The 24,329-nt window shown below is 40.9% G+C and overlaps 3 protein-coding genes across 7 annotated transcripts in view; 2 read left to right on the top strand and 1 right to left on the bottom strand.

The window, feature by feature from the left end:
- Positions 1-24,329, top strand: part of LOC143423311 (mitochondrial tRNA-specific 2-thiouridylase 1) — a 171,935-nt gene that overhangs the window by 119,897 nt on the left and 27,709 nt on the right. The window lies entirely within an intron of this gene.
- Csn7 (COP9 signalosome subunit 7) lies at positions 429-19,183 on the bottom strand. Of its 5 annotated transcripts, none has more exons than XM_076894612.1 (4): positions 4,257-4,493; positions 3,084-3,738; positions 2,795-2,975; positions 429-627 (listed from the first exon to the last, which is right to left on the bottom strand). In XM_076894612.1, exons 2-4 carry the CDS (start codon positions 3,729-3,731, stop codon positions 578-580), a joined length of 879 nt encoding a protein of 292 aa, XP_076750727.1. In that variant the 5' UTR covers positions 3,732-3,738; positions 4,257-4,493; the 3' UTR covers positions 429-577. The 5 variants fall into 5 exon arrangements, with proteins under 5 accessions (XP_076750727.1, XP_076750719.1, XP_076750695.1 ...); XM_076894604.1 differs by lacking the exons at positions 429-627; positions 4,257-4,493 and adding exons at positions 997-1,232; positions 19,161-19,183; XM_076894580.1 differs by lacking the exon at positions 429-627 and adding an exon at positions 997-1,232.
- Positions 4,621-9,998, top strand: Cenb1a (Centaurin beta 1A). The gene is made up of 11 exons (XM_076894437.1): positions 4,621-4,842; positions 5,042-5,099; positions 5,398-5,456; positions 6,008-6,181; positions 6,278-6,922; positions 6,991-7,170; positions 7,257-7,363; positions 7,441-7,624; positions 7,756-8,632; positions 8,697-8,917; positions 8,982-9,998. The coding sequence occupies exons 1-11, from the start codon at positions 4,790-4,792 to the stop codon at positions 9,148-9,150; spliced, it is 2,727 nt and encodes a 908-aa protein (XP_076750552.1). The 5' UTR covers positions 4,621-4,789; the 3' UTR covers positions 9,151-9,998.

The following is a 24,329-nucleotide window of genomic DNA, read 5'->3' as shown; positions in this document are numbered from 1 at the left end:
AGAGTTAGGACTTCGAGTGCGAGGTTTGGAAAAAGATCACTCGCGAGGCGAATTCCACGATGCAATGCAATGACAATGTCAACAGAAAAAAAAAATGAAAGAGTGAAATTCTTTAAGTTAACGCACGCGAACTGTGTTACGGTCTAAGGTTATTTTAAATACGTACGAACGCTATACGATAGGAAGACACGATTTTATGTGGTGTTACATTGGATGTATTCATTGAAGCGACAGAAAGATAGCGAGAAGGTAAAATCGTCGAAATAAAAGACAGTCGTGAAAGTTATCTCTTTCTCTCTTCTATTGACTTGCTCCATTTCTCCTTCGAATATCGTGCGCGACGAAGAAACGGAAGACACGATGGACTCGTATAATCCGCGTAACGTCTTACTTAATAATCACGTGTTACATTTATTAAGGTCTCTTTTTATTTCTCAAAAAGTACAAAACAGTTACAAGGGAAAACGATGCGCCGTTCCGTCAGCGGTGTAGTAGATACGTACAGACAGACAGACACAGACAGAATCCGACCGCGTTGGTGATATGCCACACGAGGTTTCACCTAAAGCTGAACATCTCACTTTGGCTCATCGTTCAGTTCATGGTGCTTTACCAGACTAGTGGATCCTGAAAATCCCGATTAGGCGTATCATTTGTGACTGGTACCTCAATAGACATTGTTAGACTGTGACAGAACACAAAGGGTTAAACAATGTTGTTAAGGGAGCGCACGCTTTTCGATTAGCTAGGGTGGAACATGAACCAACTTCCGGTAACGCTTGTTACGGAAAGCTATATCAATGAGTGATGAAAGGTACAAGAATTTCTTGTTCTTTTACTTGGATCCTACTTAAATAGTATCCTACACTAATTAATACGACTACAAAGGGGATATATACCGTGAACCTAATATACATTCTAAGCCTTGCGACGATTGGTACTAAACAAACGTAGAGGAGAGGCGTTAAGGGGTGCAGAGAAATAGAAAAGCTCCGCTAAAATAAATTATCTTTTTATTCCATTAGCAATTACAACGCTTTGTAATTCGACTGACATTTGGTGTTCACCGGGTAACGTATCATTCGTATACCGTTTCCATCCTCCTAAACACACAACCTCTCGTTTCTTTTCTTTTATTTTTTTTTTCCTTAATAACAATGGTTGACCCAACTACTACTTATGCTTTATTAGTTCGTCATTGTATCGTGTCTCGTCGCTACGTTTTATATCATCTTTAAAGGGAGGAAACGAAAAAAAAACAATAAGAAGTCAACGCAAAGAATAAAGAAAACGAGCAGAAGTGTATGAGACATATACAATGTGTGAAAAAAAGCATTCGTATGCTGCAAAATTCTATTTGATTTCTATAGACCGTGTCTCTGTACAACACCGTATTGATCATTCGACACACATCCTAAATAAATTTTAACGGAAAGCTAATTTTAATTTCACGTTGCTCTCAAATGGTTACTTTCAGTAGGAACCAAGATATTTCTCTTTTATCATTCACTGCATAAGCAACTCATGATATTAGATAGTACTGCCATTCGATAATGACGGCATTATGTATAGGCACAGACACAAAAAAATATGCAATTTATTGCGACGACTACCAAACTTGCCTAAAAAATTTCTCCAACCCTGCAGCAGAAACATTCACACCTTACAACATAAGTATAAAATCTTTGGTCTGACTAAAAAACTCTCGTGCACGCTACACATTTTACAAAAATTCGGAAGCTTATTCCTTATAAAAGTATTTTTGTCTGTCTGTCTCTCTCTCTCTCTCTCTCTCTCTCTCTCCCCCTCCCTCTTTCTCTCTGTCTTTCTCTCTCTCTCTTCCTCTCTCGTAAGAAAATCATTCGTCGTTCTCTCTCTTTTTTCTAAATTTCGATGTGTGACGACAATTACGTATTCACTAAGTTCATGATACGATTTTGTCCACGACTTTATTTTTTGTTTGCCTACTTCAAATCGCTAACGATAAATATTAATTCGTTATTAAGTTTAATACCAGCACATCTTTCTAACGATTCACTCGTTAAAGTTGAAGAATGCATTCTCACTAATATTTTTCTTTCTTTCTTAAGCTCAGCTAATCTTTTAATTAGTACAGTTTAATATTAGGAAATCTACATTTACGATTGGGAGTTCGTACATTGTTTAAGAGCAACGAACGGGTAATTCTCCTAGTACGAAGTTTCGAAATAAAAATATACCTCATTCTGTAAAAACAATTAAATAATATCAATTCGAAACCTAAGGCGAAATGCACCTACAAATATCCTTCGATCTGACTAGATCTAAACTATCTTAATACTTCCATGCATTTGTGAACGTCAGTTATAATTCTAAATAGAGTAAACGATAACAAATTTGTTTATAATTTAACCTTTCCGCCTACTTTTTTTTTGTATCACTCCAGTATACAATACGAAAATTATAATTTGGAAAACATTTCCACATAAACAAATGCTATACATAACTAAACAAACATAACAATAATTCACAATGCTATAATTCCCATTACTTCATATTTACAAAATTTGTTTCCAAATTAAACAAAAATTTAATCCCTTTGTAATCTGTATGATATATGCTAGGACATGGCAATAAATTCCTCCACCTGTTCATAATGGTGACCCTGAATCGCATTAGCCAAATTTATCGCAAATTTTACATAGGATTGCAAGGATTTCAATGCAGATTACATGTAATGTACTACAATCCTGTCATCGATGAGATACACTTCATGATAAAAAAAAACATTACTGAATTGTCTTCCAGAACTTACCACTGCCTTTAATACCTTTGACCTTCTGTTGCTTTTTCTTGGCATCTGGTGGAACAGACAATGCTTCCCTTTCCCTACCCGATTCACTTCCACCTGATCCAGAATTACCTCCTGCCATATCAGCTTCCTGTACACCACCGCCACCAGCTTGCGCGACAAGAGACTTTTTTATGTTAGCGATCTAAGAATGGCAAGAATTAAGAAATAACTTCTATTCCCTTTTAATGTTTTTGCCTGGCAAAAGAACATTTATAAGGAAATCACATTTTGGACACTAGATGCTACTTACATCTCTTTGTATCCTTTCTTTATGATAAGTAGCTTTTTGCTTCTCTGCATTAGCCCTCGTAACTTGTATCTCAATACACGCTAACACAGTATCGCATGCCTGACCCCAAGCAGCCAATGTTTCGGCTACCACACCCGTATCAGCTGGTCTAACATCTCGTCCTAAACCAGCATAATCCACCTCTAATTGCGAGTTCTTTTGATCTAATTTACCATGTATTATATCAGCATAAATGGCTTCGATTATTAGATCTTCTAAATCTCTGACATTTTTTATATCTAGTTCCTCCAATAATACTGAATATGGTATACATCTGGACTTTGTGGCCAGTGTTACGATCGTTAAATGTTGGAGCTTTTTCTTTTGGACAGGAGTCAACTCTAACACCTTATCTTTATTTTCTAGATATTCTTTGTATGTGCCATAAGCGAATAGATTTAAAGTGTTCCAGTATTGAACGTAAGGCCCATTCTCTAGTTCTTTGATATTGGGCATATCCAATAGTTCTCCGAATACATGAACACCTGGTGTTTCTACCGCTTGTTTAATAAGTTCTATAGCGGCTGCTCCTTTGGCAGTTTTCGCAAGCAACACGAACTGTTCCAAAGGATTAATAGTTGACTTCTCTGTCGTAGTTGCACCAGTCATATTGACCCTGTCCCAAAAAGCGTTAATTGAATACAGATGAGTACGGAACCTAATGAAATTTCCTAAAGATGTCACTAACGAATCCAAGCGTATAACCAACAACAAAACACAATACTTGTTTCGTACAATTCACTCAGATTTAACCTCTTAATCTAATACCGTTATTAATATTATTTCTGTTCAGATGCTGATATAAGAATAGATTCTTTTGGAAATGATGTAACTCACAAAAATAAAGTACAGTCAATAATGAATTCCAATAATAGCAAACGCGAAACAGAATATCTTGAAATTATAACTCTATGCAATGTACAAAATATATTTTCGATTCATTTGCTGCATTAGCGTAGAAAAAAAAAAGGAAACAAACGATCCTTAAGTGGTTAAAAACTTCACAATTTTTGAGAGGCTAAGATACGTCTTTCCGATGCTCCTTGTTCGAACATACTTAGCAAAACTAACAGAGAATTAAATTAACCAGCAAAATCAGAAGGAGACGACGATGATTACGTAAGAAGAACTTACTTTGCTCAATGTTTACAAATAACGAATGGTTCTTTCCTACTGAATATGACTTCGGACGTGAGCAAGTGTTCATATGCAACCGCGCAAGTCCTACCACGGGAAAGGAAACGGAACTTTCACTAGATGACGATGTACTTATTGTCTCTCCAGAGAAGGCGAACGGAATAGAGGGCAACGATAAAATATCATGCAAAAGAAGCATCGAAAGAAAACGGTTCGTGAAACATATTTCGCAAGAATCAATACGTTCTTTGTGAAGTTCTCGTTCGGTCGTGGTTCGGTAATGTCCACGGGGACGGTTGTCGGCACTGGTAAAATAGCCTTCCGTGCTTAGAATAACTTCAACGTGTTGTATTCTGTTTGACAGAAGAGAGGGGAATGTGTGTTGTTCTCCGCGAATACGAACGGTTTATGTTAATAGTCCTTCCAAATGATCGTGCCGTTTGATGGGAAATAGTGAACGGAAAAATTTCAAGATTGCAGTTCGTCGGACGATACTGCGCTTGAAAATTCCGGGCAACGGATAGTACAAAATGAAGCCTTTGATCCAGTTCGAGGAATGTTTGCGAGACACACCAAAGTTTCGGTGAGAGAATTGCTCGAGAAACTGCACTAACACGCACACTTGTTTCCTTTGCTTCTTACGCACTGTTCCGTCGCGCGATGCGTACACCAGTGTGTATAATCTGTTTAATGAATGCGCCGTATCGATGATGCGTTGATTAAATAAGATATGAAAAAAAAATGGAAAAACTATTCTGACGATCCTCGTTTCATTTTTATAGGTCCTGCATCGAGGAAGTAGAGGCAAACGTTGATTTACTCGAACAAAAGTTAGACAAGGTACTGCTGTTTAATTTAGAAAAGAAAGTGAATTAATATAGGAAAGTTTTTCGACACATTATGTTACAGTAATATTAAAAGGGTTATGTTACTTCCTGTTTCACTCCAAAGTAAATTGTTCGCTTGAAAAATTATCTAGAGGCATTCGAACATCAGAATTTTTACTGTCGTAACCTTCCAGTATTGCCAGTTTAATTTCAATAGACACGTTACATAAGTAATCTCATGTTCGTCAATAGAATTATGACAATCAGCTACATTATATGCAAAGTGTCTTAAAGCAGATTCGTCTTCGCAGGTGTTAAAAAACTGTAACCAGATGATCGACACTGGGAAACTCTTTGTGGGGCAACAAAGGTATGCTTAATAAATTATATCTAATTGAAATTACAACATTGAGATATAAAAATTGAAGTCCTATAATCAGTGTGAAAACAATTCATGCAATTCGTAGAACATTGATATAAATATATGACTAGTTGAATAAAATGCGTAATCGAAAAGGTATTAGTCATTTTAAATGAGCTTAATAATAAAAAGGAAGAGGGAGATTGTAAGTAATAGAGAGTCAGGAAACACATATAAATTACAGCTGTGTTGGGAATGACTCATACATATGGTATACGTTCCCAGCTTACCACAATCAAGAGTGATACAGTTGAGACACTTGCTGTTAAGAGATTATACATTTTCTACCTATTTCACATGTTATACTTGAGCAAAGGATATTTTTAAAAGGCCGGCATTACACATATAGTTACTGTACTTTTTAATATGCACAATAGTCCCAAAAAATTATCCCCACTTTTATAAAATATCTTACTTTATTGTTTATCATTTTTTGTTTCAAAATATTTCTCTCTCCTAAAAAAGAAAAGAAATTGGAAACTAACTATTGTCTTTTACAGCCAATTTACGAATAGTCTTTGGGAATTATCTCTATACTTTAATGATGATCCAGAGATAATGGCCTTATTAAACAAACTAATTCATGCTTTACAAGAAATGAATAAATTTCATACTACTTTATTAGATCAAGCATCTAGAACTGTAATTAAAGATCTGAACTCGTTCATTAAAAAGTAAGATTAATGTTAAATACGCATAATAATTTGATTTATTTTATTTGACAATTTTTCTCTCTTCCTCTATGCGTAATATTTCTAATGTTTTAATAGTGATATTAAGAGGGTAAAGGAATCTCGCCATTACTTCGAAAAAATATCCGCTGATTTGGATATAGCTTTAAACAGAAATTCTCAAGTTCCAAAAAATCGACCTGCAGAATACGAAGAAACTTCGAACATTTTATCAGCCACAAGATCTTGTTTCCGGCACACCGCTTTAGATTACATTCATTCTTTAACAATGATACAAGCGCGTAAGAGACACGAGATATTGGGCACGTTGCTTAATTACATGAACGCATGCATCACTTATTATCACCAAGGCAGCGACCTGGCGCAAGATTTGGATCCGTTTTTAAAAGATCTCGGAGAGAATTTAATTAAAATGAGAGCTGATTCCGTGAAACTCGAGAAAGAAGTGGAAAACCGGCATATTTATGTTACGAACAGAGATTTAATACCTTCCCCGGCACCCGCTAATCAAAAAATGGAAGGCTACCTTTTTAAACGCACTAGTAATGCATTTAAGACATGGAACAGAAGGTGGTTCTGTTTAAGAGACCACCAACTGGTATATAGAAAAAGAACTGGTGATAGCGATTATACTGTTATGGAAGAAGATCTTCGTCTTTGCACTGTGAAACCAGTGGTTGACTGTGATAGGAGAAATTGTTTTGAAGTATTAAGTCCTACCAAGTGAGTAGTCACAATAAAGTTGGATACAATTGTGGATATTTCAATATAATAAGTCATTTTACTCTCAGGAGTCACATACTACAAGCTGATAGTGAAGAAGCTTATCTAGCATGGGTTACTGCCATGCAGCAAGCAATTGGTGCTGCCATTCAAAGAGGTATGGGTGCTGGTACTATAGTTAGTGTACGAGAATCACAATCACAAAATATTAGAGGATCAAACAGGCAACAGACAAAACCTAAATCACGGTATACAATGAAAAATGACAAACATTTAATTGACGATTTTCGAACGAATATTTAAAAAAATTTTTAATTCATTTTATTTACCACAGAGTCTGGGAACAAATTTTAAAGATTGCTGGAAACAACACATGCTGTGATTGTGGAGGTGCTAATCCAAGATGGGCCAGTATCAACCTTGGAATTACCCTCTGTATAGGTGAGCCACTGTTTCCACAATTGTAAAATACTAAACCTTTTCTTAACATATCTCATTTTTTGTATTTTATTGGCTAGAGTGTTCTGGGGTGCACAGAAGCTTAGGTGTTCACTATAGCAAAGTTCGTTCCTTGACGCTAGACGACTGGGAACCGGAGATACTGAAAGTAATGGCAGAACTCGGAAATACTGTAGTGAATAATGTTTACGAGGCTCTGCCGATTCCTCCTAACATTATTAGAGCTACTCCGAAATGCAATGGGTAAATGTCACTGCATATATTAGAACGCTAACTTTTTATTCGTAGAAAGAAAATACACTCGGGTTACATTTTCACTGAACTCTTCCATTATTATTTGTTTCGAAAATCATAAAAGTCTTTCAAATTGACAGTAATATACGCGAGGCTTGGATAAGGGCAAAATACGTAGAGCGCAAATTCGTGAAACCCTTGAGCAACATGATTTCATCTGGACAACACGCGAGCCGCGACAAAATGCACTTTCGCAAGTGGAGCGTCCGCAAATTGCGCCGTCGACCACGAAGTTGCGACAAGATCGATAGTATTAATCGTAACAAAACAACGACGCTATCATCCGTGAAAGAGGGTCACCATTCGACAAGCTCGGACGATAGCAAGCATACGTCAATTGAAAGTTTAAGTTCCGTCGATAGAGCGAAGAAAACCGAACGAAGTTCCTTAAGTTCCGATGACAGTGCTAACATAGATCTAAAAAATGACTCCACTCTGTACGGAAAAATCTTAACACGACCACGTAGCGATATAAGCGAAAATAATTCTAAGGAGTCGAACATCGAGAATGAAGATAAACCTCGTACTCACGAGATCAAAGGCAATACGATGATCGTGAGCGATTCAGAGAACAGTCTCTCTATGCAAAGCGAAGTGTCCTTAAGCACAGAAGTTTCTGACGTGAAAGATACGTTAGAGAACAAAGATATTGAGACGGAGAAGCAATACACGGAGAAAGTGGAATCCGACGTGTTGATGTTCGGATGCGATTTACCAAAGCCAACGATCGATAATAGCTTAGAGTTAAGTTCCGATCAAGACTCGACCGCAGGCGAAGAGGAAGAATTTACCGATGAGGAGGACATCGAAAATTTGCATCCTGAGATGCTATTGTACAAAGCTGCTGCTGCACATAATCTTCCTGTAATGTGTGCAGCCTTAGCAGCTGGTGCTGATAAATTGTGGACGAACGTTAATGACAGAGGAAGAAACGCTCTACATCAGGCGATTATAAGTGTAAGTAAAAAAAATATATTGCTCGAATTAATTTTTAAGTTTTTAATTCATTTTTCTTATACAGGGTTCCGTGATGTCCTGTGAGTATCTGATTCTAAATGGAGCACGCATCAATTTCCAAGACGCCGAGGGGAAAACTCCTCTATACTTGGCTACAGAATTAGGACATACTGCCCAAGTATGTTTGCTACTGAAACATCGCGCTGATCAGCACATCGAGGATGAAAGTGGCGTTAAGCCTTTGTCCATAGCCGTGAAAGAAGCCAACGCTGATATCGTTACATTGTGAGTATGAAATAGATACATCTCATCGATTGTCGTTTCGCTGTCATGTTCGTATGTATTTCAGATTACGACTCAGTCTCTTGAACGAAGAAATGAAGGACTCGGATATTGGAATTAGCGGCGATGAAACTTTCAACGATGTAGTTCGTGATTTTAGCCAATTGGCATGCTCTCATCCAGAACGGTTGCAACGACGAAATGAAAGTAACAATCCATCGCAGCCGTCTGAATGAGGTTTAAGAACGTGCAAAGTTTATTTGCAAAATCTAAAAAGCAGGCTACAACGGAAGGAGAAGAAGGAGTATGATACATCGAAAATGTCGTCTTTCAGTTCCTTGCAGGGTAATAAACTTGATTAATGAATAACGGAAATAAGTATGACGAAATAAGGTTCGAAGCTTTACGATATGGTAATTGCAATGAAACAAAGAAGTATCGTGGAAGTGGTATCTTTTTACACTTCGATCTCTGTACGACAGAAGTTCGTTGATATTTATTCACGTTTTGTATTTCTATTAAAGAAGAAACAGAGCTACAGAACATTCACAATTTTTCCGAGTAAAAGAAAAGGATATTATATTTTGCTTATACGCGAAATTTACGCTGTCCAGTGAGTAAAAGATATCGGACTTTTTGTATGCCTTCCCTTCTAGTTTCCTCTGAAATTTACTGAAAGAATTGTCGCCGTAAACATTTGTCACGCGTGCTCTACATACATAGGTATATTTTAAAGGAGATCTTATACAAGTTAAACGAAATTCATAGACAACATCTAGCATAAACTTAACCCGGAATTTGGAAACTTTTGCAAATACCTATAACGAAGTTGTAAATTATTACTAGTAGATATTTGTATATCGTTTATGTGATACGTAAAACGTGACAGAATAATGTTTAAATTCTCTCGTATGAAACGTGTTGCTAATAGCCGACACGTTCTCGATATACTACGGTCTATAGGCAGGTATCTTTGGAACAACAATTTTATATATGTATCTGTTTTTATATACTTAATATTACCAGTAGTATGTGTACAGCTGGCACTAAGTGTAACTCTTCCTTTTTCTTTCCATTTCTTTTTTTTTTCCTTTAAATAAACGTAGCGATTTCGATACTATGTAACTGGTATCGACTTAATTGTGACATTATAGATACATAGAATTATGTAGTTTATCTAGAAGTTACATTTATAAATAGCTGTAAAGTACACCTGTTAGATTACCAAAATAGACTAACAATGATTCACGTATAGTTCCGTATAAGATAGTATACCGAATTTGTTGCCAAAAATTAACCGTTTGTACATACAAACTTACATAGATTTGATGACTATTTCACCTTAATTTTATTTCCAAGAATTGTCTAGATCTAATAATTATAAAGATCTAATGAAATTGAAAAAACTGCTTGTATTCACGATTCTTTTGACTTATTATTATTTTTTTTATAAGCAGTTGCGATTCTCTTTTTCTTGTCGCTACTGTTCTATGCATTTTAACTCGATCATTTTTAGTTCTCTTTGCATGACTTATACAACGAATGTGTTATGCTTGCTTTTATTGATATCTTAATACTATACTAACTACGTTGAACAGTATTTATGAAAAATTTATGATGATGGCGTAATGCATGATTATAAATCTACGTATATGTAATAGGAGAAAGAATTTAGATAAGGAAAAAAAATACTATTAATCATTGTTAATGGATATTTTTAATTGTTTACGTAGAGAGGCTTTATGGGTAGTTACGATGCAATGGTACAAAGCCGTGATCAGCGTCTCGTTAAAATTTGTTCCGACGAGATTTTTATCGAAAATTATTGCCACATGATTTCCAGACTTGATATATTTTTTTATTTGGTGTACTACCATACTTTGTCTTTCGAATCTGGTATTCGATATTCGATATAAGCGCCTTGTTTAATGTAAGCAACACGATTACAGTGATGTACGCATAATTCCTATATAACAAAATGAGATATTCATCGTTTGCACAATCGATTAATGACAACAAACATGCCTCTAATCAATTTTTTAAAACTCTACAACACGGTGGCATTTTGTTATTTGCCTTTTTTTACGCAGTATGACTAGAAAGATCGTGTTACTTTGTGATTTCTCGTGAATCGTTTTTTGCGAATTTTTATACCACAAAATTTTATTCGAAATTTGATCCTATGTTAGTACTTGTACTTTGTACTTAGTTTTTTATATATATATATACTTTACATAAAACATCATATAACAATCAACAGAAAGGAAGAAATGATGTATTGAACAAAAAAGTAACGGTAATAGATTTGTAAATGATTCCTTTTTAATTAAGTACGAACGAGAACTGTCTTCCAAACGTGACGATTTCTTCTCTAACGGATCTACCATTTTTATATTGTCCTAAATTTATGGTTTTCCAATTGCGGAAACGACGTCTGTTCTCTACGTTGTAACATTATCGGTTACTATAAAATCGTTACTGCCTAATTGTGAAATGTTGTTATAATATTCCATAGTGCGTCTGTAGACAACAAGTTCAACAAATAATATCGTTTCTGTGTTGCGCGTCGTTACAATGAAATTGTAAACAGTCTAATTAATGTACCATACTGTACACAAACTTTCCGTCATAAAAAACAGTAATTATGCAAATACGCGTGTTGTTTCACTAAACCTTTCCCTCGTCACTGTGCGTTGCGAGCGTGTGTTATGAAACTTTTAATAAAAGGCTCATACATGTGCGTATGTTGCAATTCTTCTGCAATCGTTCAATTCTTCGCTTCGATTGGTAAAGATGTGGACAGATAAAGCGGTCCGACGAATATTCGGGAGGGGACACTTGCGTCATGAATTATTTGTTGTGAAAACGATGGAAATTACGGCGCAATTCATGAACTGTGTAAATCCGATCCCCAGAAATCCCCACCAATCGAAATAAACGCGCGTGCATCGCGTACGCATAATTTACGCGTTTACACTCTCGTCAAGTTGCGTAAATTAATCCAAACGGGTCAATACTCTATCGCCACGTAGTTATCAGTGTGCGTTCACACTTCACACACATTAGGGCACGTATACCCAAACTAATTTATCACCAATTTTTCTCTCCGCCATGTGACTGCTCTACATTTCATTGCTACCATTTGTTTACGCGTTGCGCGAAGATAAAAGATAGAAAAACACGTACATCGTCGCTCGACGGACTTCAAAATAAATTCTATAGTCATGGAAAAATATAAACATTCGACTATGATTTCATTGAATAGGTAATAAGGCGCTTCACTTGCGAAAGAGTTACCAGTTTCAATTTCCCAAAGACACAACCGCGCTCGTGAACAGATATCAACCGAATTTCAACCTGAATCTAGAAAATGAATTCCGCACTGTCACGTTCGCCGATTTCGAAAAATCGAAACGCGCGGTACGCTTCGTGGCAAGCTGTATAGTTGCGATCGAGAAAACTCTGCGGCATCCAAACTGGAAGCTACGCGTCAGCCATCGCTGTTCCGCGGTAGTCATCCCTCTATTCATTGGCTTAAAAGTATAATGTTGCCGATCACCAATCGTGGATTGGCTCGAGGAAGATAGCCGTGATAAGAAGGAACGCGACCCCATTGGTTGAACCTGCCCTTCTCGTCGCCTGATAAAACCGTTGTTTATCAAAGTATCAATCGTACGCATTGGGACACGTCTTCGCGCTATTAATCCTCTGCGTGCACGCATTCCTCTCATTATTTCGCATTCCGTTTACCGCTGACTCTCGTGTCAACAAGATTACCCACTTCCTTATCAATCCGTGCACAGTGGGAAAATTCGAATGGAACCGAATTCGAAAGCATCGCGTCGCGAGAGCTGCGTGAGACGCGTTCGAGCTAGATAAGTTTGTTTATATCGTTCAAAATTGATGAATAAAAAGCGGATAGCGGTGTCCCGTTCGAAATGCACGTTGGTAATGCACCGTTCTGTCTATGTGGAACTATGGCGGCAGGCAGTCTACGACGACTAGAACAGCTCCTATTTCGAACGATTACGGCCTCGAGGTTGCATATGTCATTCCGCGCGCAGCCGGCTGCACTAATTTTACTGACGGATACGAACAAGCGGCTGAGCAGATCATTAATTCTACCACGGCCACTTTCACGATACGTACGTGCGCTCTTTGAAGGAGAAGGGTACATCGTCAGAATTACAAATTATTCCCGTTTATTATGATGTTTGCGGTACCGCGAGTCGAATCGCGAAATGACTTATTCCGTTTGTGAACTTCCAACGAAGAACCGAGGAGGAATTGAACGCACGGTAAATACGAGCCCCGAGACGATTCAATTTGCAGGAACAATTCAATAGTTACTTAAGAGCGAGGCTGACCCGTGCGAAGTTTCCTTTTTCCCCTTTTTTTTCCAGAAACGAGCTGTACGTGTGCCACGATTTTACCGCGCGTCGCCTTTCTTTATTGGCATCGGTTATACGAGATTAAGGTTTCGGTAGTCTGCTTGACCGCGAAGTGCCGAACTCGCGGCACTCGAACATCGAACAATAGTTCTAAGTCGGCGGCTACCTCATTCTTTTGCCGGTGGCAAATTATAGAGATCAGGCTCGCGGCGAAGGGGACGGATTTGCATTGGTAACTGGTGCTCTTCGATTCTAAAGCGAGACACTGATTGAACCCCGTTCGGGAACGCGCCCCCTTTGGTGCAATTTATTTTTTTTACGACACCGAAAGTAAGTACCAACTACAACGTTTATAAGGCCACGGGGCCCTTTTCGGCTTGACGGCGCGTCATAAATCAGACGGGCTCCTGCAAAAAGTTTCAGCGCGACCACAATTGAGATTGGCTATGGGCCACGAACGATTTTCTTGCCTCTTTTTATTTCCACGTCGTTTTTGGCTTACTAGCCGACCAAAACCAGCAGTAAAACACCGGAACGACGATCCCTGCGTGTGGGAAAGCTACCCACCGAGGACGTAATAAATGCTAAACAATCGTTAAGAGAACCCTTCGCTCATGGGAATTATCATAAGTATTGCTGGCAGTCGATTCGCGTAGGTTCGCCAATTATTTCGCTCCACGATGCTTAAGGAGAGTGCGTATGGATCACGCTACTGATTTGCGTATTTAAATTTCATAGAAGCGTGTAAACATTTGCAATCTCCTCGTGACGGAAAAAATGATAGTTCGTCGAATGAATAGTTGCTCGTAAACAAGTTGCTTGGTAGCAATATAACAACAACGGAACGATAAGCAACGTTGATAATATATAGGAAGCGTAAACACTTGGGTATCTGACTCGAAGCGTCGCAAAGGGTTAATAAGCTCCGTTGCGTAGAACAACATGGAAAACAATCTGGCGAACGCGAAAGAAACCTCTAATTACTTCGAAGAGTGTGTACAATAACAGGACTTTGCCCGATCGAATCAAAAGAATCAACGATCAATCTCGACGTAATTCAAAGATCGTGTGGAGATCGCAGCGGCGACTCCGTGGCTGCGCGCGAATTTTTCGCATCTCGCGAAACCCGTCAATGTGGGCGTCAAATTACATAGACGTGTCGGTAACACGGACGGCATATATTAATACACGTGGACAGTTGGTGTGTTCTCGTTGTAACGCCAAGTGCGTAGATTCGCAACCGAATGGGACTGGTTGCGTAGAAGATTAGAATGAACCGTGAAGTCCGCCGTCTGGTCGATCGACGAAATTAGTACCGCTTACTCATCCTACTGATCACACACCGTCTGGCTAGCTTACGAAATTCTAGGTTCCTCGTACTCCCGACATGAATCCCCAACAAACGGAATAGCTTCTTTCAGCTCGCGTTAATACATCACCAGGGAGGTGCGCACGCGAATAACCTCGTTAATTAAAGGGAAACGGTATCTGTTTTGCGTCTGTCTTGCTTAACCACCGCGCTAAAGAATATCTTTATTCGTGCCGGGGGGGAAATTTTATTTACGATCGCCGTGGTCCATCGATGGTGGCGGGAACGTGTCGACGAGGAGCAATACAACACGGTAGGAAAGAGGAAAGGCAAGAACGATGGCAAAGGGGAGCGCGTTCGATGTTTTGCTACCTATAAATTCGATTGTCGTTAGAGGAGACCGCGAAAGAGAAAACCGCGAGGAGAAAGGGAAGAAGCGAACAGATTTATAACATCCAAAATCCCCGGACGCAACCGTCTTATGAAACTATTTTTAGGCGTTTTTAGGGCCTCTCGAATTTAGGCCAGGTTTCTCAGAAATCGGGAGAACGAACATGCGACAATGATAACGACTCACACCCACGCCGATGACCGCGTTCGATCTGTATCTGATCTAGTAGATAGATTTCTCTCACTTCGATGAGATAATGGACCGCTAATTGCTCTGACGGTGCGAGGGATCGTTGAAATTCGCATCATCGCCGGCAAGAGGCAAATTCGATCTAGCAATTTTGCGCTCCCGGGATGTTAACCCAATAGCAATCGATTGATCCTTATTAAAGTCATTCGCGGTGATCTCCGCATAGCGAGCATTCCCAGCGAAATCGAACGAGAATCGTAACGAGAAATTAGCCTATCGAACGGCAGATGCAATTTCATTCTGCGAATATTCTGACCGCATCTGTTTGTCCGCTGTTATCGCGCCTCGTTACGCATTCCTTCCGTAATTTATCGCGGCTGTTAATGTCGAATAACTTTCACACGATGATAAACGAGAGGCAGGTAGTCAAATTTCCGAGACTCCGTGATTAGCTAGTAGTAATCTCACGCTACGACCGAGCTAAGATGATTCAACCAGAAATCATACGTCTGGTTGTTGATACGTCTGGTATCGAATGCCTGAACGAATAAAGCGTAGTATGCATTGAACGTAGTAAATTGCCCCCTTTTAACGGTAAAGTGCGTCTTTGATTCATGATCCTACCAACGAAGAATCGCGTGCACGCAAACACCTGTAGCGTGGAGCGAGTTACGTCACTTTTTGCTCGGGGATAGAGACGCATGAAAATCGATCTAACCGGCATTGGATCGATGGATCATCGCGCGCACCTGTGCTGCGGTTTCGCTCCGATTTCCAACGATCAATCGATACGCAACGCATTGGTTTATTGCGCGTTTACAACCGCAATTTGGTTGATCAGAAGCGTCTAGCGTGGGAAATGTTAGGTATAATGCTTTCCAGAACGATTTATTGCGCGCAACGCGAATAAACGATTTATAACGATTAGGAGGAATTGGAAAACGAAACGCGAACGATCGAAGTTCGGTGAACTTGTTAGGGGGATGACGAATTTCGTGAAATCATCGGTCGTAACGTCATTTAACACGGGATCATAGTGTGATAAAAACGGCTTACTGCGCGTAAGCAAATAGGTCAATACGATGAACTGCACGATTTCTGACCTAGACAATGTGTTAAGAATATTCTGCATCGTTGACGTGAAATTAGATTACACGGTTCCAAGTCAACAGCAGAAGTCAATAACGAGCTATGCGCGACAGAATTGTGGCCATTGTTAATTAGAACCGATGCGCGCGTTGCGACGAATTCGTGGAAAAAGCGACGAGGAGGACAGGCCTTGCGCGGTACTTGGGTCCTGATCAATGAGAAAAATAAAATGATAATTCGATATTATTGATACCCTATTAATGGCGAACAATTGATTGGATCACCACGATGTTTTTGGCTTCTTATGCGCAGCTACGCATGTATCACCACGGCGTGCATACTGTATCGTGTATCGTATCAGTGTGATAAACAAATTCCTCGCTCGTTCAGACGATTGACGTTTAATGAAACCACGTAATGCTAAGCATAATCGTTCAATCGGATCAAAGTACCGGCGAATAAGTGGGAGAGAGAGCGAGAGAGGAAAGAAGATTGCTTACTAAGCGTAGTATACAATGGACTACAAATACGTAGATGATTCGAGGTGATCGAGAAAACATGAATGGAGATCGAATTCTCAATTAAACGCCTACGCTCCCAACGCCGTCCGCGCCACGTAAAATTGTAATTCAACATATATCTCCTATCGAAATACTCTATTAAATTGCAAATTAAGCTGCGATAAATACCAAGCCATTACCATTTCTGTGCTAAAAAATAAAACGCAATTATCTCATTATTTCTGCACGCCCAAGCCGAGTGATACCACTTACTTTTCAAATTTTTCCAATTAGAAGGTTAAGACTTGTATACATAACTTGACTGTGTTAAAAGAAAAAAAGATTGAAGAGTTGACAAAATACGACGCGATATAAAAGTGCAGCGTCTTCTAAAAAGCCAAGGAGATTAAAATATGCTACGCGTTCTGAACGCGTATTACATCAGCCACGCGACAAGTCTAAACATGTGACACAGCTGACCGTTTACGCGGAGCCTAGTTCCACCGAAAGCTTGTCTAATTGTGCGTTTCGTGAAGACCGGATACAGACACCATCATCGACTACCGTAAAGCTCGCTCGCTCCAAAACTTCTAGGCCCTCCGCCAAGCGACTGGTTCATCGCTCTGTATTTCACAGTCAATAATTTAGCCCCTGCGCCGGCCAGACGTACATACCTACTACAAGCCTCCTCGATTCAGGAAGGCTTCTCGCACCAACGAGATAATTCGTAGTAATTGCGCTTCATTCATCGTTCATGTTTTACGCCGCGATTTTTAACCGTTCCTCGCACGAGCAGCGAGGCGATTCACTATTCAAACGGTATATCGATAGGCACGTTTCAACTTTCGAGACTATCAGACTTTCTGAAATTACAAGAGAAAGAGTAACCACGCGTCGCAGACGATTTTAGCAGGTGGTGCCAGAGACCACACACGAACCCCTTACTCTAGGAAGCAACGCGAACACTTCGGGATGTTAATTGGCCACATTTGAACACGAAAAGACGGCTCTTCCTCCGAGTCAACTCGTTAGCCGTTCACCAACCATTCGTCACGTTTAAGGGACGACGTTCGATGGTCGTTCTTTATTTAATTATAGCTTCCTAAAAAGCCGATGATCTTTACAACAATGTCTGTGGCGTCTGGTTGGCAGGCGATTTGTGCGTCTAGACATGTCCGTGTACTCAGAGCTGTCTCTTATGCTGTGTTGATTCAGCGTAACCGATTTAGCCTAACCCACGCGATGGACACACTTACACCGTCCTCTCTCTCTCGCCGATACGCATAAATTTCACGGACAGACGAAACAACCCCGGGACCAGATGAGGACACACACCGTGCACCGGTACACGGCAAAGGACGCGGATTCGGTGAACGAGCCAATGGCAACGAGGAAGGAATCGCGGAGGCGGTTCGATAACGATTGAGTATAACGCGCTCCGACTGTAATGTTGCTTTTCACAGGAACAACCCCCTTATAACGCGATAGTTACACAGGTGTTAAGAACAAATTCAATTTTCACAATTGTTTCATCGCGTCGAAGCGAAACTATCGTTGCAGGTCTGTTTCATCGTAGGAGAAATTTACCCAATTCTCTAATCGTGTCGCAGCGAAACCGTATTATGGACGAGAGGGTGCCTGTACTCCCTTCCTTTAAGAACGAAAAAAGAAATGCGGGAAAATTTCAACCGTACGTCTGGCGCCGCATAGAGGCGCCATTCGAAGAGGAAAGAAAGATAAGGGGTTTCTAAATCTTTAAGTTTATCTAGCTTTTCGATAGTACGATGTTAAGGAATTAAGCAGACTTTTTCTCGAACCCTTTGAGACTCTCACGGCCCTTGACATCGTACGGTTATCACTACCGAGGCTCTCTACGGTCTCCCTTGGAGGTGTCAGTCCTCTCGTTACTAATTATAAATGAAGGAAAGCCCAAGATTGATAGATCCCGATGAGCCACGTGGCGTTCGATATAACTCGCGAAAGCCGCGTTTATGGTTACAGGAACCAAGCAGCAGCGTCATCGAATCCGCAGCTAATTCGAATTTCACTTCGAAATGGTAACGATCGAGGAACAAAATCCGTCGACCAGCCCGATGGAAGAAAAAGCATGGTTGAAAACCAATAGCGGAGAGGAAAAAAACAGGGAGAGAGAAACGGATGACCGAAACGAAAGTGGATAGAGGAAGGAGAAAATGAAAAAGGTATTGCGAGAATGATACTGGCGCCACGAGGCTCGCCGCGGTGATCGCAACGGGGTTTCAAGAAAAAGCGCGGATACGATTCGTATTATTTCCAGCGGGCGGGATCGTTTATAAAAAAAAGAGGAGCAGCAAACTCGAAAAGAAAACGAGAATGTTATGGCGCCGCGACAACTCACGTCGACAGCTTTAGGATTGGCGGGTGGCGGGTTGAAAAGGTATCGGCGTCTCTGTATGCCGATATCCTCCGCGAGAAGAGAGTCGCGGTGGTCTCGGGACCGTCCCTCCTTCTGGCTCATCTTTTAAGTTCCTCTTCACTCACTGAGGCGCCGGCGTCCTCGTCGTCTGGCTAGGTAAATATGCGTAAATTCGGTCCGCGATACACCGCTGGATCCGGCCACCGTCAAACGTCTTTCGCCTTTTAATATGTTGCTACCGTGTGGTTGCACACGAATATAAATCGGGCGTCGCGTATACACGAACACAAAAGTCGCATCGCAACATCGTTCATCCTCAATCTCTCTTTCTCTCTCTCTCTCTCTCTCTCTCCCCTTACCGAGCGTCACCTTACATTTTCACCGGGCTTTTTTACTTTCGAACGTAGCCTGGCGCCGCCTGTGTAATGGCCGTTTTTCAGCTACACGGTGACGCCGAGCGTCGATCGTAGCGAGCTTTAACGATAATTATTGCTTTGGCACGGGTCGCGAGAAACGAGAAAGACAAACAGAGACGGGAGCCACGGGGCTTACTGGTTTCGAATAGTGATGCGAAAATAGCGTTGGCCCATACCTGGAGAACGAGATACTCTCTCTTTCTCGCCTTCTCTCCCTCTCTCTCTCTCTTCTTTCCTGATCGCTTTGTATAGTACTGCTTCTCGAGTTCTCGTGATTTCTGCCTCCCTAATTGTCGCGGTGCTATTCCTATTATTTGGCGAAACGGATCAGAAGGGGTGGAGCATTTTAGCTTCGTTCAGGGATTAAATAGCGCGCAACTTCGCGCCATAATAAATTAAATATAATAAATTAAAATCACGAATACGGTATAAAAGACAGTTATCTTTTCAATACGATGGTTACCACCCCTGCAGAACGTTTCTCGTAAATTTATATTACCCGAAAGAATGAGCGAGCCAATATCTCTTATGAAAATATCAGAGAAAACAATTGGTAGATTAAGAGCCATATAGCCCCGTATCCGATCTTTCGGTAGCAACGATTTAACGCACCATATGACGGCAGTAAAACCGGCGGACTCCTCTATTAAAACCCCTAGCGGGATAGAAAATGCGAACCTTAGACAATACTAAAGTTAGCAGAGATTAAGGTATAGGCGGATAGACATTAAAGGAACAGAAACGAATCGCAAACTTCAACATCGACTAATTCGATGACGCGTACAGTCAGGATCAATTGGCAATGAAAAGGAAAGCCAAGCTCGTTCGGATCTTGACCATTCCCGTTCCTCGCTTCGACGTTTCGAGAATCGTGCCCCGGGGACTCTAAACTTCCCCGTTCTTACACAACGGCTCGTGTCACACGTTGAGGAGATCAGTCAAGCGTCAGGTTGGCAGCTACTCTGTTGCACCGCGAATAGACCCGGCTGTAGTCCGGTGGACGGGTCGGTGGCGGACGTCACGAATAAGAAGCTATGAAACGGCAAGAACCGTGGGACGCACCTGTGCGGCGACCCGACGTCCCATCACGGACGCAAATAAACGGCGTCGCGCCGTCTGCGGCTCAGCCGACACTTTGCTCGACCGAATGGCCAAAGGCGACCCCGAGCATCCTCCTTTTCCGACGCCCGCGGCCGCCCCGTGCCCTCGAGCGGATATCGGATCCGGGGAATTACCACTCCGTCTAGCACGATAATTACTCCAATTTGCTAAATTCGTCCGATTCGCGATTACGTAACGGACGGACGCCCAGTCACCGAGGAATTGTTCTCGCGGCGGTGGTCACGTACACGTCCACGAGCCACGAGCCTCCCTCGAGCAGGTCTCTTCGAGCGGCGCGAAAACGATTTCGAGAAAGAACGGGAAGTCATCGGATGCGGGGTATAGAAGGACGCTTGTCCGATGCGAGAGAGAAGCGTGTAACAATGAATGCGAGAACGCATCGATATCTTTGCAGCCAATGAGGGGCAATCGCGTTTGACACAATCAGTTGCGAAAATGATGAATGGAAAGAATTCAATGGAGATAGGACAGAAACGAGTGCTACTCTCGGGGGATTGTTCCGATGGTTGCATAGCTGTTACAAAATCGAGGCTGATTATGCCGCGATTAAAAAAAATTAATTTCTCAATAATTCTCTGTAGTAATTAGATACGATCGAACGAAGACGCTGATCGTTTGTATCGCTAGCCGTTGAACCAATTGATATCTAAATAACAGTGATTTCCCGTATCAGGAAACTGATGTGCGCTATTCATTACGAACAAATTTACGTAAACGGAGAACGCAGTAAAGATCGTATCGCTGGTAAGAATTTCTGAAACTGTTACAGCTGGATGACCGATGAAAAAAGCGACTTGCGTCAGCCACGGTTTCAGGCTAAGTAATACGAGGAGGGTGTAAGTACGTATTTACGTACTCACAGCAACGGCTCCATTGACACGAATCTTTGTTCCAACGTGTAGAACGACGCTTGTCGATCTTTTAACTCGTGTTACCCGCGTGCCTCTTTATCGGCAATTTATCAAGCCAAGCGGTGCGCCTTTTTCAAGAACACGGCACACGCATAGTTTCGACGTTTAATTAATGTCCGCTTGTCGAAATTAATCACTTGTTATCTAACAGATACGTGCCGTCTTGTGCGTAGTTCTCAATCAGCCTCCACCCCCATGTGCTTTTTTCGTGGAAGTCGTGTGCGTCATTGGAGCGGTTGTTACAAACTGAATAGCGATCGAGGAAACTTCCGAACCCGGTAATTTCCACTTATGTCGACGAAAAAAGGGTCAAACGTGGAGATATTCACTTGAGAGGAGGGAAAAAAAAAGACGAACGATAAGAACTGATAAATTGATCTATCCGTTCGCTCACCGGAAATAATAAAAATGAGTCATTGAATAGAATCCTCCGCGCGCTAGATTCGTTACGAGGCGTACGTGATTGTCATTCGTGAGATTTTGCTAACTTTTATGAGAATGCGCTAAACAGAACCGCGTAAGAAACTGGAGCAAGCCAAAACGGATGAAATGCCGCGCTGCTCAAAAGAATTAATAAAGCATTAATACGAACGTCTCTGGTTCTCAATGATCATGTTGGATAATAACGGGTTTATATCCAAGGATGGTTCAAAAGCACCGGCACTCCAACTCTCGTATGGGCAATTTAATGTCGATTATGAGGGGATCATATCACTGGCTATAATTTTGGAATAGCGTTAAAGCGTTGCCATCCCCAGTACCTGGACGGAACATTGAGTTCTCCTTAATCGCCTACAGATCGTTAGTGGTACCTTTTCGAGGAATTCCTCTGATATTCGTGGACGATGCTGACGTCATTAGGGACCTACGATAAATCAACAGACAGAACCGACATTAGAGTTCCCCGTACCAAGAGTTTTAGTACGTGATCACTGTCAGGGTGTCAGGTTTTGTGAACGTCCCTTGCCAGTTATGGCTCAACATGTGTTACGAATTTGGTGCATGCACTTTTTGTAAATAAGTAAAAGAGGATCGGGGTACGACCTTTAAGTACAGCTTCTGATATATATCTCGAGATATTAAGAATAAAAGTTGGCCGTAATATACATGGAGAAATAAATTGGAGCTTTCCTATATACTTGATATAATTTAAATAATAACTATTATATCATTAGTCGCATGCACAGATGTCTCAAATTCATTTACACCCTACAGACTGCCCTTCTTTTCGATTGGTGGAATTAAGCAACGATTCACCCGAATAATTTCTGTGGAATTATAAAGAAATTCTAATGGAATTGCAGCCAATAAATAATTACCAGCCGCCTGTCTTTAACGATCGAACCCAATCGAAGTGCACATTGGCTGGGACAGAAACAAGAAAATACTGGAGCGTTCGAGACCACACAAGTTTAATGGGACGTACGCACGGCGATCACACGTAACTCTGTCGGTACAATTATATCTAATTCAAGCCATAAAAATTCCAAAACGAATCACACGGCCCGATTACGTGACTGCTCGTATGAACTCGCCTGATTTGCTTCTCGGAATACGCAACTGGCCGACTGCAAAAACCGGAACGTCGCACGCGCATCTGCGGAATTACAGCGTCGCGATCGAGGAACGATGGCCGCCGATCTAACCATCGAATAATCCCGACAAATATCAGGGAACACGCGGGAAAGTCGATGCGTTACGTTAGAGACGTGCCGTGTTAAATACGAGAACTCGGTCAGATGCGATTGGGAAAAAAACAGCGGTGCTTGTGCCTCGTTTCTCGTAAAGTATAAATAGAGGGAAACAAAACGTTAGGGATACCAATATTTATGAACATCCTGTAATTTATTACGTTACATTATACATTTAGACGACGACAGTAGGCAGCCAGCCAAAAGAATATTATACCGCTTATTTTTAATGGAAAGTGTTGTCGGTATGGGTTACCGACCTCGAATGTCGCCCCTACTAAAATTCTAAATAAAATACGTACGTATAACCTGTACGATACGCGATGAACCGGATTCCCAAAACATAAAAACCTATAAATCATCAACGAGGAGAGGACGAAACAATTAGCCTGGTAAATCACCGCGGGTAATCGGTTATACGAAATGCCGTGGTCGGGAGAGCCGCGCAAGGGTGCAAAACGCGTTAATTGGCTTGTACACGCATCAGCTACGATGACGCGACGTTATTCGAACCACGAAGCGTTTTGGCTCCTCCTGTGTCTTGTTACGATGTCCCATGGAAAGTTTTACCGTAGAATAATCATGCGTGTGGCATCCCGAAGATGCACATGTAACTATTCAGCTGAATTAGCAGCTGACGCGCGATTATATTACCAGAAGGTCGGCTAAATCGATTACGAATCAGATAGAAATCGTTACCTCGCGAATTGCTGGCCTTGCTGATCGCGCAAGGTGAACAAATATCGAATCGTCGATGACAAAGCTTCAAAATAATGAACGAGATTACGTATCATCGTTTTCGATGGGTACGATTTGTACTAACGAAAATGATTAGTTGCGAATGAACGAATAGAATATTACGTGCGAATCGTTTCGTTCTTCAGCTTTCATTTGCACGAAATTAGAAAAGTTTTTAATCTTTGTAGGGAATACTTATGCGTATCTGTATTAAAACTTTGATTAGAAAGAATATAGATTTTGAAAACATCGTCTTTTGCAAATATTCTATTC

The sequence above is a fragment of the Xylocopa sonorina genome, chromosome 1 (assembly GCF_050948175.1).
Source record: "Xylocopa sonorina isolate GNS202 chromosome 1, iyXylSono1_principal, whole genome shotgun sequence".
Taxonomy (NCBI): Eukaryota; Metazoa; Arthropoda; class Insecta; order Hymenoptera; family Apidae; genus Xylocopa; species Xylocopa sonorina.
The sequence above is the reverse complement of the archived record's forward strand: the minus strand, read 5'-3'. Positions and strand labels throughout refer to the sequence as shown.